This window comes from Gymnoscopelus braueri, assembly GCF_963280865.1.
Source record: "Gymnoscopelus braueri genome assembly, chromosome: 12".
In the NCBI taxonomy this organism is placed as follows: domain Eukaryota; kingdom Metazoa; phylum Chordata; class Actinopteri; order Myctophiformes; family Myctophidae; genus Gymnoscopelus; species Gymnoscopelus braueri.
Window position 1 is genome coordinate 22730338 of NC_137614.1, and position 15992 is coordinate 22746329.

The following is a 15992-nucleotide window of genomic DNA, read 5'->3' on the forward strand; positions in this document are numbered from 1 at the left end:
ACTTCCTCATCGTCTCCCCTAATAATACTGGCATTTACTTTACATATTTTATCAACATAACATCTGTCAACCTAAGCTAGTTTAACATTTAGTACATTTATCATTGTTGTGACGTCAGAGTACATGGGGTCTAGCTGAGCTCAGCTTTATTAGCCTACCTAATTACATTAGGTTATTTTTTGTGTTAGGCAATATTTTTTACAATCTGTTAGGCAATAGTGCCTAAATTATTTTCTTGTGGGTCCTGAGAGGACGGAATGTACCTGGCTGAACGCGTTTAGTTCATGCGTGGTAGCCTACCTACTGAATAAACCATTTTATTGGCATCCAGATGAATTAGTATATCATTCATGACAGAACTTGTGGAGGCATCACAGCTCAGCATAACTGGATTACCATGAAATATCGCCAAAGATATACTATTATACCATAAACTACATCCCCCGCAAATTGAAATAATAAGCATTCAATGTACAGTAATTTGCCAAAGTGCTATTAGCTGTCTGTATTATGTCATCATGAGTAACTCTGTCTGTTACTTGTGGGTTAATGGATATAGTGAGTGGTGGAAAAAGTACTCAGATTTTTTACTTAAGTAAAAGCATCAATACTGCAATGTAAAATGACTCTGTTATAAGTAAAACTCCGGAATTCAAAATTTACTTGAGTAAAAGTACAAAAGTATTAGTATCAAAATGTACAGGGATACTTCACTTTCGGGCCGGGGACACATTTAAAAAAATAAATAAAAAAAAAGTTATGGAAAATTCATGGCCCCCTCACACATTAGTAGGACACTGCGTGTCGTGAGGGGGCCATGAATTTTCCATAACTTTTTTCATTTATTTTTAATATTTTTTTTAAATGTGTCCCCGGCCCGAAAGTGAAGTATCCCTTTAAAGTGCCAAAAGTAGAAAGTACTTATTATGCAGAATGTCCCATTTCAAAATAATCTGAAGATGGTGTTTTCGTTTTGTAATAATAATCGAAATCTACTAGTACCTAAGTTTTCATATAATTGTAGTTGAGTAAAAGTATAATATTTGCCTCTGAGATGTAGTGGAGTAGAAGTAAAAGTATTGAAAATTGGAAATACTCAGGTAAAGTTAAAAAAAACCTCAACATTGTACTTAAGTACAGTACTTGAGTAAATGTAGTTACTTTACACCACTGCGAGTGCAAAAAGAGCAACGCTGAAATGCACTCAAATGATCAAATGCATGCAACATTTAGACCTACACAATACATAACATTCTCGTTAAAAACAACAACATAAGTTTCGACCTGCATGCAACATCTGTACGCGAAGCAGCGTTGCCAGGTTTTGGGAGAGAAACAAGCAACCAGGTCTATGAAAACTAGCCCAAAAGAAGCTACTAGGCTATGAGCCCTTTGAAAATAGCAGATCTACAAGCTCACAACGCGTCACATCGCGACGCGTTGTGAGCTTGTAGATCTGCTATTTTCAAAAAGATCTCGAAGATGTGTAAAATGTGGAATATCTTCGAAACATTTTAACAACTCAAATCGTGTATGGGGGGGTCCCTGGGACAAAATATTTTCAGATGGGGGGGGGGTCTGCGGACAAATACATATTAATTTCGGGGTCCTTCACATGAAAATGTTGAAGAACCACTGGTTTAAACAACATTAGGAAACAAGGCCAAAAAAAAGGCAACCCGCAAACTACCAAACTAAGCAACCTTACAGAAAAAGAATCCCAAAGTCGCTTAAAAATAAGTGGACTTGGCAACCCTGACGCGAAAGCTGCAGTTTACGTGCGACACAGACAGCGTGCACACAACTGCACATGGTCATACTGGACGACTGTAAACTTTTCACAACGTGCTCGAAAACATCACCAAACAACAATGACTCTGTGAACAATAACTACCGCAAGTTTAAACATGGCAAATCAAATCATCCGTAATAAGTCATTCGCCCATAAATTCCAGTAATACTTGCCCTGTTTAGTCCTTGTTGTATGACACTTACATAACCACGCACGCTCCTTGCAGACCTTGCCACCTCAGAATGGTTGGATTTTTTTTCCGCGATGGAAAATATTTCGAAAGAATCTTCTTCACCTTCTAAAATCCCTATAAAAAAAACTCTTATCAAATAAAACAAAAAATCTAACTAGTCCTGCAGCAGAACTTTTCACCTTTTCCACTCAAGAAGCATGCTGCAAAAGAAAGTCACTTTCTCCTCTGCTGTTGTGAACTTGTGCACACTCTCTCTCTCTCTCTCTCTCTCTGTCTTAACTATTTTTTCATCCACTCTCTCAGTCTCAGTCTCACACTCTCTCAGTCTCACTCTCTCTCAGTCTCACTATCTCTCTCGCTCTCTCTCACTCTCTCTCGCTGTCTGTTTGTCTGTCTCACTCTCTCTTGAACACCCACACACACTATAAAGTCAGATGAATGAATGTGTGTCGGGGGGGGTATTAAACGCTTACCTGTGTCCGTCGTGCCGTGCGTGCAGTTACTTAGGAAAGAGGGACAGAGTGAGAGAGGAGGGAGAAAAGGAGTGATTGGCTGCGCGGAAATATCAAGGCTCTTCCAAGGTGCCGGTGTCACTCCTCCCCTCCTTGTCTTTCACCAGTGGTGGAAGAAGTACTCAGATATTTTTTACTTAATTAAAAGTAGTAATGCCACAACGTATAAATACTCTGTGTTTGTGACAGGCATGTGTTCAAAATGTTACTTGAGTAAAAGTACAAACGTTTTGGCAGTAAAATATATATACTTAAAGTACCAAAAGTAAAAGTACTACAATGTTTGAAAATAGAAGATTTACAGCCCTGAGCTTGTAGATTCATTGGCTATTTTCAAATAGCCTATGTATAAAATAGGGCTAAAGTGGTTACGCATGTATTATAATATGATAATTTACATCTGCAAAGTAACTAATAGTAACTAAAGTTTTCAAATAATTGTAGTGGAATAAAAGTACAATATTTGCCTCTGAGGTGTAGTGGGGTAGAAGCGAAGCATTTACTTCACACCACTGGTCTATTTTCTACTGACAAAACATGTTTTAAAACTTTTTTAAATAAATAATTAATTGATTAATTAGCTCACTGTGATGAAGGACTATTTAGCTACGTGGGTCACGGTGACCTTATGCGTATTGTATCACTTGATTGATAATTGTGTTCAGCCTAGAGAGAGGGACTGAATTACAGTACAGGCCCAGGGCCAGGTGTGTTCAATTTAGTTTAGCCCAGGTTTGTTGATTAGAGCGGCATTAATTTGTCAGCATGTTTGCAGCATTTGTTGAGTGAAGAGCTATTCTCTGCTTGACAGATTATTACTTATTACAGATTATTGGACTACATCTCCGAAGCTCCTTTTATGGTTTATTATTTGCAACATGGGACTGTGTTTTGAACAGCACTTTCTCTAAAGAAGTTTTACTAATAAACACCCCCAAAGAGAAGAAGAAGCCTCTCAGCACCACAGTGGTCACAACTTCCCAACCAGCTAAACTGTCAATCCTACATTACACTCACATAACATATTTGGTGTGTATTACATTTACCTGAGAGTCTACTCCTGGTGTAATAATGTATTTTTCACAACATGCAGGAGGGGTGTATTGGCATTGGCACTTCTCTGCGCATACAGTGGTGGAAAAAGTATTCAAATGTTTTTACTTAAGTAAAAGTATCAATACTGCAATGTATAAATACTCTGTTACAAGTCTAGAATTCAAAATTTACTGAAGTAAAAGTACAAAAGTATACAAAATATAGTTTAAAAGGTACTCATTGCAGAATGTCCCATTTCACAAGTATTAAAATGTTGTTTTTTTTTGAAAATAGCAGATCTACAAGCTCACAGTGCGTTGCATCGCAATGCATTGTGAGCTTGTAGATTAGATTGTAGTAGAAGTACAGTGCTTGAGTAAATGTACTTAGTTACTTTCTATGCTTCTCAGCGCATAGTTGTGAAAGTGCTGGAGTGAATCCACAGCAGGCAGGCTGGGCTGGCAGCTCACGCATGCGCCATGCGCACCGGAGAACACGGAAGTCCGTCCTCTAGAATTAATAAAATAAACCACCAACCATTTCATTTCCCAGGGATTCATTCTCTGCAACAATGTTGCAGTTACAGTTCACTAAAGATGTCTTACCCGATTCTGTCAGCAACGACTTCCAAAATCTGAATAAATTCAACGAGCAGGTATTGTTTTGTCTTTCTCTCTGCAACATACTAACTATTCCAAGTCACTATAGTACAGCTACCAAGTCACCATGTATCATTCTTCTTGTAAACACTGCGTTACTGCTTTGTAACAGCAGTCATACAACTAGAGTTAAATTTGTATCAAATGACAAAGTCTTGTGCTGTATATTATTGTTAAATGTAGCTTGTTGCCCTACTATGTTTATGCACAAATCGTATGACAGTGACAGTGTGGCAGGTCATGTGATTCATGTGACAGGCTGACAGCCTCATACAGTAACCTGATCACACATGGGAGCCGTGGTGTAAAGTAACTAAGTACATTTACTCAAGTACTGTACTTAAATACAATCTTGAGGTATTTTTTACTTCTACCCCACTACATCTCAGAGGCAAATATTGTACTTTTACTCCACTACAATTATTTGAAAACTTTAGTTAGTAGTTACTTTGCAGATATAAATTATTGTATTATAAAACATACATTACCCACTTCAGCCCTATTTTATACATAGGCTATTTGAATAGCCTATGTATACTATATACCACTGCAGTGACTACACAAGAACACGGTTATTTAAAAAATGTCATCACAGAAAGTTTAGGGTTTGCTTTTCAACTTAAAATTGCATGCCAGTCATATTTCTGAAGTTATGTGGAACCTGCCTTTATGAAAATGACAATGCTATAGGTTATAAAGACTGGGAAATCACTTATAATTATAGTTTTGGGTGGCAACTTGATGTTCAATAGTTAGGGATCAAGCTACCGCTTAAAATAAACTAATGAGACATCATTGTTTTTGTCATTGTTTGCAGCAATTTATGCGCCTGACTGAAATACTCTTCCAGTTTCTGCTAGAGCCGAAGGAGGTGAGACTCATGCATAACTAAACATGTTGAGAAACATGCATGCATAAACAAACATGCATAACCAAATATTTGGGGGGAAATGCATGAAGAAACATAGATTCATGCACAAACATGAGGCACAACATGTTGAGAAACATTTATGCACAAACATACATAAATAACATGTTGATGGAACATGGGCAGTTGACACTGATGATTTAAGCCTCATTTATACTTTGTTACTTGCCCCAAAATAGATGATCTACAAGCTTGTAGATCGCCCATTTACGAAGTGATAGACACTCACACTAGACAGACAGACAGACATTTGTTGATCCTGCGAGGGAAATTCAGTTGTCATTGCAGCACAGCATTATGAGACAAAGGACAGATACAGGGGTGAAGAGATACCACTAAGGTGCAAGAATAAAAACAGTGTGGCTCTTGGACTTCTTGTGGGCAGCCCGTGGTGTCAGTCATGACATGACTATGACGTCAGTTTATTACATATCTATGACGTATAACTCCCAATTTGGTGAAGGTTTCATCCGATCAGAGTCTCTTTGACTTATATTAAAAATTAATAAAGTATAAAACGTATTTGAAAAAGGTTAGCGGAGGTACTTCTGTGGCCTACTGGCATTTTGGCGCTGATCAGCCCAGTGCTTTTCGAGGTTAGCTCCGGACACACAGGCTCTCTTCTAAACGGCTAGACTCCTGCAGAGCCATGCCGTGAGAGGGAATAAATTGGTAGTCATTTACGGGGACTAGAAACGGGTACCAATAACCAAAGGAGATTTAGGGTCTTACTTGGTCCTCTGCACTTAATTATAGCAGTTAAAGTAAATGACTGCAATGTCTGTGTTTGTGTGTTTATGGATTGATGCTTGATTTGTGTGTGTGTGTTTTTGGATTGATGCTTTTGTGTGTTGCGTGCGTGGGTGCGTGCATGTGTGCATGTGTGTAGGCAGAGCGGTTCATGCTGCAGTTGAGTGAGTTTGCAGGAGAACATGGGATGAGTTCTGGACCTTTAAGGAATCTGATGAAGAGTGTTCTACTGGTGCCTCAAGGTGATAATGATAATAAAATTCAACCTGTCTGTCTATCTCTTTCTGTTGATTAATTCATGCAAAGGCCATTAAAATCCAGCAGATGCACACAGAATTACTCTTATCAACCATTTATCTTTAAAAAAGGGCCCTGGATTAGTTTGGATTGAATCTCTACATTTCTGTCCCTCTTTATAATGTATGTTTTAACTGCAGTTTTAGTCCCACTCCATTCTTTAGCTGCTTCACTTAGTGCTTAAGTCAAACGAAACCCGGTGAGGAGAAATGTCAGGTGACTTTATTGTCCTAGTTCTACACAGTAAGGATCTCAGGTCATACTTCTAGCTCCGCCAGTTTGCACACATACAGTAGTACCTCATGAGCACACACCTGGGCATGACATACATCATGAGTTTGAGTCTAGCTTGTGTGTCGTCATGTCATCTCCTTACCCTCTGGCCTCTCTTTCTTGAAACGCCTTTAAAATAATCTTTGTTCCTCTTCTTTTTCTCCAGGTGCCTTGAAGAAGAATCTAACAGCCGAGCAGGTCAAAGAAGACCTTCTGACATTAGGTATGGCAAAGATATTCGTCACTAACAAAGTCCAAAGAGTGCTTAATTTGTACTCCACAACGCAACAGCGTTGTATAAGGTATTATAAAAGCATAAGACCTATTTTTTCCTATTTTGTTGTATGATGGTGTCATGTGAAAATAGCTCACAGAGTGTCACGATGCGACACGTTGTGAGCTTCTTTATGCTATCTTCACAATTTGTGTAAATTCTTTAAAAGTCTATATATATTGACATGCCCAAAATAGAGACACCATAGTCAAAGTGGTTAAGACCTCTGGTAGATACAGTACATATAACCCTTCCTTGCTGAGGACTGAATCCCAGTAATGCTGCCTCAATTTGACTATTATCTGTCTCAACAAAGAAAAATAAGAGAAGAGACTCCCCCATGACTCCTAAATGTTTTTAAGTTTTAAAACTGATTCATGATGATAGACCTACTCAAAATTCATTGATACCATGTTGAGAGGTCTGTGCATTATCATTAGTTTGATAAAAAGAAAAAAACGTATTGCTAGTTTTTATTTGATTATCCCTATTGATCACCCAGGACTGAATGAAGACAAAGCTGATCACTTTTCACAGCAGGTAAATCTCAGCCCTTCCACTTACTGCATTTAGATGGTTTAGCCTTGATTTAGCTGATACTCTTAACTACAGTTACCTAACAAATTGGCAAATTATGCTCTAGTTCCTAGAAATATACACACACACACACACACACACACATTTAAATTATTTATTTATGTCCACATAAATACAAGTTTTAAAGGACACAAATACTGGTAGTGCAATTTCACACTGTGGGTTACTATGGCATACGTGCCGACAAAGGCAATCACAGTTACAGTTATACACACACGTAGGGCCAAACAGGCAGTATACAGCTTAAGGGTACAGATAGCAGCGCCGTCTCCAAACAGCGCGACTGCCAATGATAGCTGACACTGAGCAATATTTTGCTAGCTGTTTGGCTTTTCTCTTTGTGAGACCAGCCATCTGAAGGCCTCTAACAACGAGCTTATGAACATGGCCCAGGCTGCCAAATATGAAAACTAAAAGTTTACAGTTGTAGCCCAGTTGCGACATGGTCTGCTCTAGCAGTTGATATTTCACCACCTTAGTTATAAAGGCTTCTTCTAGGCTGTGGTCAAACGTACAGCCAACCTCTAAAATGAGAACCTCTCTACTATTCTCATCAACAACAACAATATCGGGGGTGTTTGCTGCTATATGAGAGAACATTGAGACATCACTACACAGATTGAACATACTCGGCTTCACAGTGGAGTGCTTATACAGCATTGGTGCAGGTGACCTGAATGTGGAAATGATACTGTCTGCAATCAGATCCACGATTCTATCATGTCTACAAATGTAAAGCCCTCTGTACGCATGGCAACCATTGAGAATGTGGGCCATGGTTTCAGTAATCTGTGCGTGGTCGTGATGTATACAGTGTGGGCTATGGCTGTCAGGGAGCCAGATGGAAAGGTTAAGCTTAGATGGTAAAACCTGAAGCCTAGCTTTTAAGGTGAAGGTGATGATGGCCTCATCAAGAGCTACACCTTTAAACACTGTATGAGACACAGAGTGGTCAGCGGTCAGGAGACAGGCAAGCTTTCCCTGCAGTCTAAGTTCAGTCCAGTGCTTCCGTTGGCGTTGTTGTTGCGCTGACATGAGGTGACCACGGGCATTGGTGAGTGACAGTTCATATCCTGATCCACAGATGTTGATAGTGGCCTTTACAGATATATTGGGGTCAGAGATTACCTCCTCGGATGCGTTGACAGGCTCGGAGTCCGGCCCCACCCACTCCAGGGTCACATCTGACCAGCCGCAGAGATCATTCAAGTCCAGCCAATCTGACCGCACCCCAAATCCGGCGGCGCGGCTGTCCAGCTTGCCACTCGGTTTCTTCCGGTAGCCCAGGAAGCTTGGTTCCGACCCACGTGCCAGCGGGACCTTGCGCCTCTGCAGGTCCAGAAACAGAGAGGCTCTGGCCTGCTCTCTGACGTACTGGTCATCACTGTTCAGCATATTGAGGAGATGGCTGAGTCTCGTGGCAATGTAAGTCCATTCAAAGTTGGGAACGCCCAGTCCGCCCTCCTGCTTGGTATGGAAGATTATATCTCGTGTTGAGTGAGTGTTCAGTCCGGTCCATTTTCTCACCATATGCACAGTCCTGTTGTTCATTTCACAAAGAAATTTACGGGGAATATGTACATTGGAAAACAAATGCTGAACTTTAACCAAGGCTATCTGTCTGACTGCTTCAAGTTTCATGATGAGTGGCAGGGGTGATGAATTAATTAAATCCAATCTCCCGGAATAATCAGAGACAATTTCATTCACTTGCTCCTCCCATTCCCCTGCCACGTTAAATTTATGCCCCAGATAGTTATATGTTTCATGACGTGCGTAGACTCTAAGTGGCTTGTTATTAACTGTAAATGTGGGAATGACATCTGTTTTTGACCTGTACCAGCGGTTTCCTCCGCTCCGCCGCTCATAGAAAACAGCACATTTTGAATCTTTGACCTCTAATCCAGACCACTCTAGAAAAGAGTCTGTTCTGGAGAGCATGGTGTTGATGACATCCTCCTGCCTGGAGGCTATTACTACATCATCTGCATACCCCTGGACGGGGTTAGGGGAAATTACATTGGGGGGAGCACAACTACAAAGCCATTTTAACCATTGGTTGATAGCGAGTACAAAATTGACTGCGCTCCAGGGACAGCCTGTCTTAATACCTACTTGGAGTGGGATTGGGACTGTGAGCTGTTTGCCACAAATCACCTGTATATATGAACCAGAGTAAACATCCCTAACAATGTCAATAAAAACCTGGGGTAGATGTATTTCCTCTAGGGCTCTTAACATGACATTATGTGCTAGGGTTCCAAAAGCATCACGGAAATCCAAAAAAACTGTAAACAATTTACTGGACCCATGTTTAAAATCATCAATACCTGTTTTCAGACAAAACACATGTTCATTCATGCCTTGCCTGTTAATATAGGCCTTTTGCTTAGGAGATAAAATATTTTCATCTACAAGCCAAGGCAAAACACGTGCAAGAATACATTTCATAAACACCTTGTAGATTGTAGGAAGAAGTGAAATGTCTCTCCAGGTTGATGGATTGTCCGGGATATTGTCTTTTTTGGGGATTCTGTGGACAAGAGCACCCTTCCACGACTCAGGCACTCTTTTATTCTCCAGGCAGGTGTTAAAGATTGCTGTTAAAACACTTGGCTGTGTGGCTTTGAGTGACTCGTAAGTAACGCCATCCATGCCACTTGATTTATTATTGGGGAGAGCGCGCAGCACTGTCTCCACCTCGGCGTGCGTAAAATGCGCAGTGTCGGGGAAGCAGGCTGGCTCCGTGTGGAGTAGCGCGCTGTGCCATGGTGGTATGGGGAGAGGGTCGCCAATGCGCGTTTCTCCCTGACATTTCCGCTGATAATAGGACTGCACTTGCTCGCAGTTATTGGGGCACGGGGGGGGGCTTGGAAATTCACTATTGTTCAGGACAATCTGGATCGCTTTGGATCGTTTGCATTGCCAGAGATAGGACAGCTTGTTTCGGCTCACCTTTCTCCTCCGTTGGTCGCCTCTCGCTGGTGTTAAGGACGGCTGCACTGTCTCTCGGATGTACCGCAGTTGCGATTCGATCCAGGCGGTGAGTAGTCCTAGCGTTGGTGCCTCTGGAAGTGATTCCTTCATGGGGAACTTTTTCAGAACACGGGCGGCGTATTTCAGGAGGGGAAGGCCGAGCGGGTGTCCCCAGTGATTCACTGCTGTGAAAACTCCATTCCTGAAAAATATTCCATTCAGGAGGGTTATGAGTCGTATCCAACCTCCAGGATCTCGCGAAGAAACGAAGTGGCGTTTTTCGTCACGTTGTTCCGAATCCAAGCTTTTCCTGAAGGCTCTCTCGCGGATCTGAAATTCAGACCACCGCTGCTCATTCAGAGGTTGAACCGTGTCAGAGAACTCCGTGTGGAGCGGCAGCTCCAGCTCCGACGGGTGGTTTGGCGTCGGGTCATGGGGAGTCCATTGTTGTTGATAGATTCTCCCACTTTGGAGCGCTCGCTTATAGGCAACCTTGATCGCCGAGACCAGACACATCGCCCAGAGTAATCTCCACAGGATCATATTGCACATTACTACATTTACGGCGGCAGTTACGACGGGTGTGGTTTTAGATATTAGACACACACACACACACACACACACACACACACACACACACACACAATGTTTCTGAGGCTACATCAGCAGACTTCATATTTTCTCAGGGAAAATTAATCAAGAAGGTTTAATTGTGTTGAGGTTACAGCAAGTTACAGTTATAACATTGTCATTGTGTTATAGTTTGATCTTGAATAGGTATTTCAAAGTAAAATAAGTGGTGTGCATTTATTTCTGTTTTCTGTTATGGTAACTTTGTCTTTGTGTTGTGTTTCTCAGTGGGGTGTCCATTACGCTGTGCTCTCCAGGCTAGCAGTGGGACAGACTGTGATGGTCAACCAACTGGTGGATATGGAGTGGAAGTTTGGAGGTAAGGACAAACCCAGCTACAAAAAATCACATTATACAATTATATAATCTTAGCATAATCAATTCTGTGTACGTATGTTTTGTGTAGGTTACTTGAGCCCCAATTACACACACAGTCATTGCACAATATTGGCGTGCGAGGTGGCCTTTCTACATGGACAGTAAAGGAGCCACAGTAAAGCTTCCACCATGTATTCTTATACATAGCATGCCGGTTTTCCGGGATCAGAGGTGTGTTTGGTAGATTTTATAAATGTAAAACTATAGCCCACAGATTTATTTCAGACAATACTGATACAAAATGGGCTGACAAAATTGACTCACAATGAAACGGACTGCAGTCACAGAAACTCCAGTACTGAAGCATTTTTCTTCAGTGAGTGGCATACAGGCTGTTTTTCTAAATAAGAAGCACATGCTAGAGTTGTGTAACCATTCAGTTGTCGTAAAGATAATTTCTAAAGTTACCAAACTCACATAATAACTTAATTTTACGCTCTTTCCCTTTTGCTGTCTGTTTCCTCTCTCTAATGTTGCACACACACGTACACAGGAGATGATGACATCGCTAAGACTACATTTACAATTAAATCCTACTCATTTATTTCACAGAATACAGAGCTCAAAGGTTACTGTATATGCTGCTTTAAATCTGTGACTCTCAGTGGCTCACGTTTTGTCTATTTTCCCACAAAATAAAACAGTCGGAGTCTCACTGAGTCATGATCTTAACATACAGTAATGCTCTCTGATAGCTTGTTTAGATATGAACTCCATGTAGTCAGCAACTGTACTCTAACTCTACTTTATCAGACTCAATTGTTTCTCCATACCACCTTGACATCTAAAGACCTGTAGTCTGTAGTAGTAGTAGTCATGCTATTATGTAGTACATAATAATTCATGTACCTTTACAGTTACATGTACATTAGCATCTGACTAGGGTAGGGTTGGGAAATATTTATATTATATTGATATCGTGATACGAGACTCTTAGAGGCATCTGGGATTTTGTGTTGTCTTTTCCTGGTTTTAATTATTAAGCCTTATTTTATACTTTCAAACATTTAAAAAAAATAGCAGATCTAGCATATAAGCTCACAGCACATCACGATGCAATACATTAAAAAAATATATTGATATCGTCATCTCAATTTGGTATTATTGTCGCAACATCGATAGAGGAGTTGCTGAAAGATATTGTGATATTTGATTTTGTCCATATCCACCAGCCCTAGACTAGTGTAGGTTGTACAGTCTGTACATCAATATGAGACTCTACCTACAATACAATGTTTGTTAAATTCTCTTAAACATAACTTGCAAATCGTTATGCAGTTAAAATCAGAACCAGCTTTATTGTCACATCACAGGTTTACAGAAGTAAAGAAGTGGGTGAAATTCGTTTTCGTGCATAGTTCCCATCGTATTGTTATTTCCATAGAAGAAAGAAAGGGAAGAAGAAGAGGGGGGGGGGCAAGGCGGGAAAGGAGATCAAACAAGATAACGAATGATCTACATATTTACACATGGTACCTGAGATAAGATATAAAGGTGCGTGAGCATAGCAGCAGCATATGTACAGTACACTGTACATGATACACTTATGGTTAGTTAAGGTGCTAGAAAAAAAACAAAAAGACAAGCCAGTGCGTTGAACATGGGATTAAGGTGCAAAATGTCAGTGCGTGTCGACCGCATAATCCACATAAGGTAGACTGACACTCACACTGGTATAATCCGCAAGTAGGTCCATGAGGAAGAGCAAAGAAAAAAGTCAAGTCACTTGTATGAACACAATATGCTGCTGCTGAAAGTTTTTAACTTAATTTGTCGTCCTCCATCTTTGTGTTACTTCCTTTTAACCTACAGAGGGTCGTAACACCTAGACTAGGTATAGAATGTGTCCATGTGCTTGCAATGGATTATGTGTCAAATCAGACAACCGTATGCCATATCTTGGAGGCTTTGCTAGTTTAGACCCCATGGAATTATTTTATATATTGAAATGAGCCAACCTCTATTGCTAATGTGTTCCTTTAAATTAATTTCCGCAAGGACAAATAAAGCATCTATCTATCTATCTATCTAATGTATTGCTATGAGAAACAATCAATCAGTCAATAAAACTTTAATTAAACCTCAGGAATGCATTGAGGGAGACCTCCTAATTTCATGGGGGCTCCATTAGCAAAAACAACATTTCTTAACAACTGTTCTGAAATTGCCGCAGGGGCAATACTGAGTTTTTCCCCAAAAAATAATTAGGGTTAGTTTCTGCCAGGTATGTGGGACTGTCCCTCTAAGTTCAGATATATAGACTGTTGATCCTTGGAAACAAATGTGTCAGTATGAAAACAATGTTGAAACAAACTGTGTTGACCATTGAGACAAAATAAACATTTCTTGTTCTACTTAAGAGAAGCTCACCTGCAACATCATGTCTTTGTTTATGATTTTGTCACTGTTGACATGGTAACGATCGTGACCCATCTTGTCTCTACAGTAACAGTTGGCACCAGTGAAATACAGAAGGTTGGCAATATATTTCTACAGGTGAGAACTTCCAAAACACAGCACTGCGACTGACATACACATGCACACACACACACACACACACATTGAGATAAATACTTTTTTCATAATATCCACATTGCCATCACATAGCACTACAAAGAGAACACAATCCCCCAAGCACGCACCCTCTCTCTCCACACACACACACACACACACACACACACACACACACACACACACACACACACACACACACACACACACACACACACACACACAGCTTCAGAGTTTACACATCTTTGTTGAGTCTTGTTGAAGGTGGACTTTGTGTGTTTTAGCTGAAGTTGGTGATCAGAAAGGGGAATTCCACTGAAAATGTGTACATGGGTGAGTGAGTCTACTGTTATTAGCACAATAGCAGCTCGGTGCACACATGCATACTATTCGGCAGCACTACAATAACTAACTGAGTAATAATGGCTAGCAAATACAGTATATGCAGGATTATTATTTTAGCTGTTATATTTCAGCTCTATAGTACCTGAGTGTAACAAATGCACATGCTATTTCTTTTTGTTTTTGCTTTGCCCAGAGTTGACCCTCCCACAGTTTTACAACTTCCTCCATGAGATGGAGAGAGCTAAGACCAGCATGGAATGCTTCGCCTGAATCTGTCTGTGTGTGTGTGTGTGTGTGTGTGTGTGTGTGTGTGTGTGTGTGTGTGTGTGTGTGTGTGTGTGTGTGAGTGTGAGAGAGATATATGAGTTTGTATGTGTATGTATTAAGGTAGTATATATCATTGCTGTCGGGCAGAAACATCTTATCTCCATATTCTAACTTGTGTTTTTTTTGGTAAATTAATGCCCTACTTCATCATACTACAGAATCACACAAAAGTATCAAAAGTAGCAGATCCACAAGCTTGAAGTGTGGTGCGAAGTGTGGCACGAAGCAATGCGTTTTGAGCTTGTCGATCTGGTACTTTTGCTATTTTTTTATTTGAATCCTGAAAAGTAACAGTTTTGGACATATGAGGTTTCCACCCGACAGAGACGATATGTACTGCATGTCTGTCCGCTCGTGTGACAAAGACCCAGGACTCAACACCAGTGAAGAAAAAAATTCTGTGTGAATTCTGTCAAGATGTTCTAGAATTCATGGAAGAATGAGACATTCCAGAATCATTTCAACTAAGCTCATACGTTTATACTTTATGATCAACCAAAAAAATAAAATAAAAGATAAAGAAAGACTCAAGCACAATGATATTCTTGAGAGAGTGGATCCGTATTTTTGTCATTCAATACTGTATGTACTGTACCACTCGAGCAGAATAAGGATGAAGACGTTTTATTTCAATTAAATGACTTACTGACTATAACATACAATGTAAACAAGTGTGATAGCGTCTGATACACTATACTATACACTTTACTTTGGCCGGAGAAAAACTGGTTGAAAAATCCAATTCTGGTCAATCAATGTATTTTTTGAAGAATTCCCCTCTCACCTTTACCCTTCTAAAGTAATTTCATCAGACTTATAACTGCCATGGCTAATCATTAAGGAGAGCAAACTCCACTCTGTTTGTTTTGTGTTTTTGTGTCCGAACACTAACCAGTGTTGATGTGTAACAGAGTGTTTCCTGATGAGGAACACACACACACACACACACACACACACACACACACACACACACACACACACACACACACACACACACACACACACACACACACACACACACACACACACACACACACACCTCTAGAGAGTTCGAAGGAAGGAGTCAGTTTAGTAATTAATCGATGCTTGAAGGGCCGTTGTAACCAAAATAAGGAAGAGGAAGTTCATACTGTAAGTGTGGACTTCCAAGAACTTCACCTGACAGCTGCCACACACTGTGTGTTGTTCTTAAATTATCTAGGATCTCAAGGGGAGCAAATAAAATAATATTTGCGTGTATTTAAAAAAATGGAGCCGTCTGAGCATTTCAGATTAGGGCTAGGCGATATGACTTCAAATCAGTATCACAATTATTGCAAATAAAACGTTTTGCCTCGATTACAATTAATGAACAATTGGGGGGGAGTGAAAATAGCAGATCTGTGCCATGTGCTGTGTGTTATTTTCCCTTTTTGGTACAAGGAAGTATACAGGGTTAAGTGGTTAATCATCAATTTAGTTGATTATAAAAAAACTATTAGAATTTGTCGATTGATTGAAAAAAGAAAGTCGGTC

The 15992-nt window shown here is 40.3% G+C and overlaps 2 protein-coding genes across 3 annotated transcripts in view; one reads left to right on the top strand and one right to left on the bottom strand.

Annotated features, from left to right (window-relative positions):
- LOC308096147 (DNA (cytosine-5)-methyltransferase 3B-like) overlaps positions 1-2540 on the bottom strand; it is a 54388-nt gene extending 51848 nt beyond the window's left edge. Inside the window, exons 1-2 of one of the 2 annotated variants that reach the window (XM_080443450.1) lie at positions 2301-2418; positions 1996-2259 (exon numbers count right to left, since the gene is read on the bottom strand). In XM_080443450.1, the coding sequence (XP_080299576.1) occupies positions 1996-1997 (2 nt within the window). In that variant the 5' untranslated portion in view covers positions 1998-2259; positions 2301-2418. Of the gene's footprint in view, positions 1-1995; positions 2260-2300; positions 2419-2458 lie in introns of those variants that run through there. The other variant, XM_080443451.1, reaches the window with a different exon arrangement.
- Positions 2541-4034: 1494 nt separating this feature from the next.
- Positions 4035-15019, top strand: commd7 (COMM domain containing 7). Its single transcript, XM_080444851.1, has 9 exons — positions 4035-4187; positions 5009-5062; positions 6009-6111; positions 6606-6662; positions 7216-7253; positions 11145-11235; positions 13741-13790; positions 14090-14138; positions 14344-15019. The coding sequence occupies exons 1-9, from the start codon at positions 4104-4106 to the stop codon at positions 14418-14420; spliced, it is 603 nt and encodes a 200-aa protein (XP_080300977.1). The 5' UTR covers positions 4035-4103; the 3' UTR covers positions 14421-15019.
- The last annotated feature ends 973 nt before the right edge of the window (positions 15020-15992 follow it).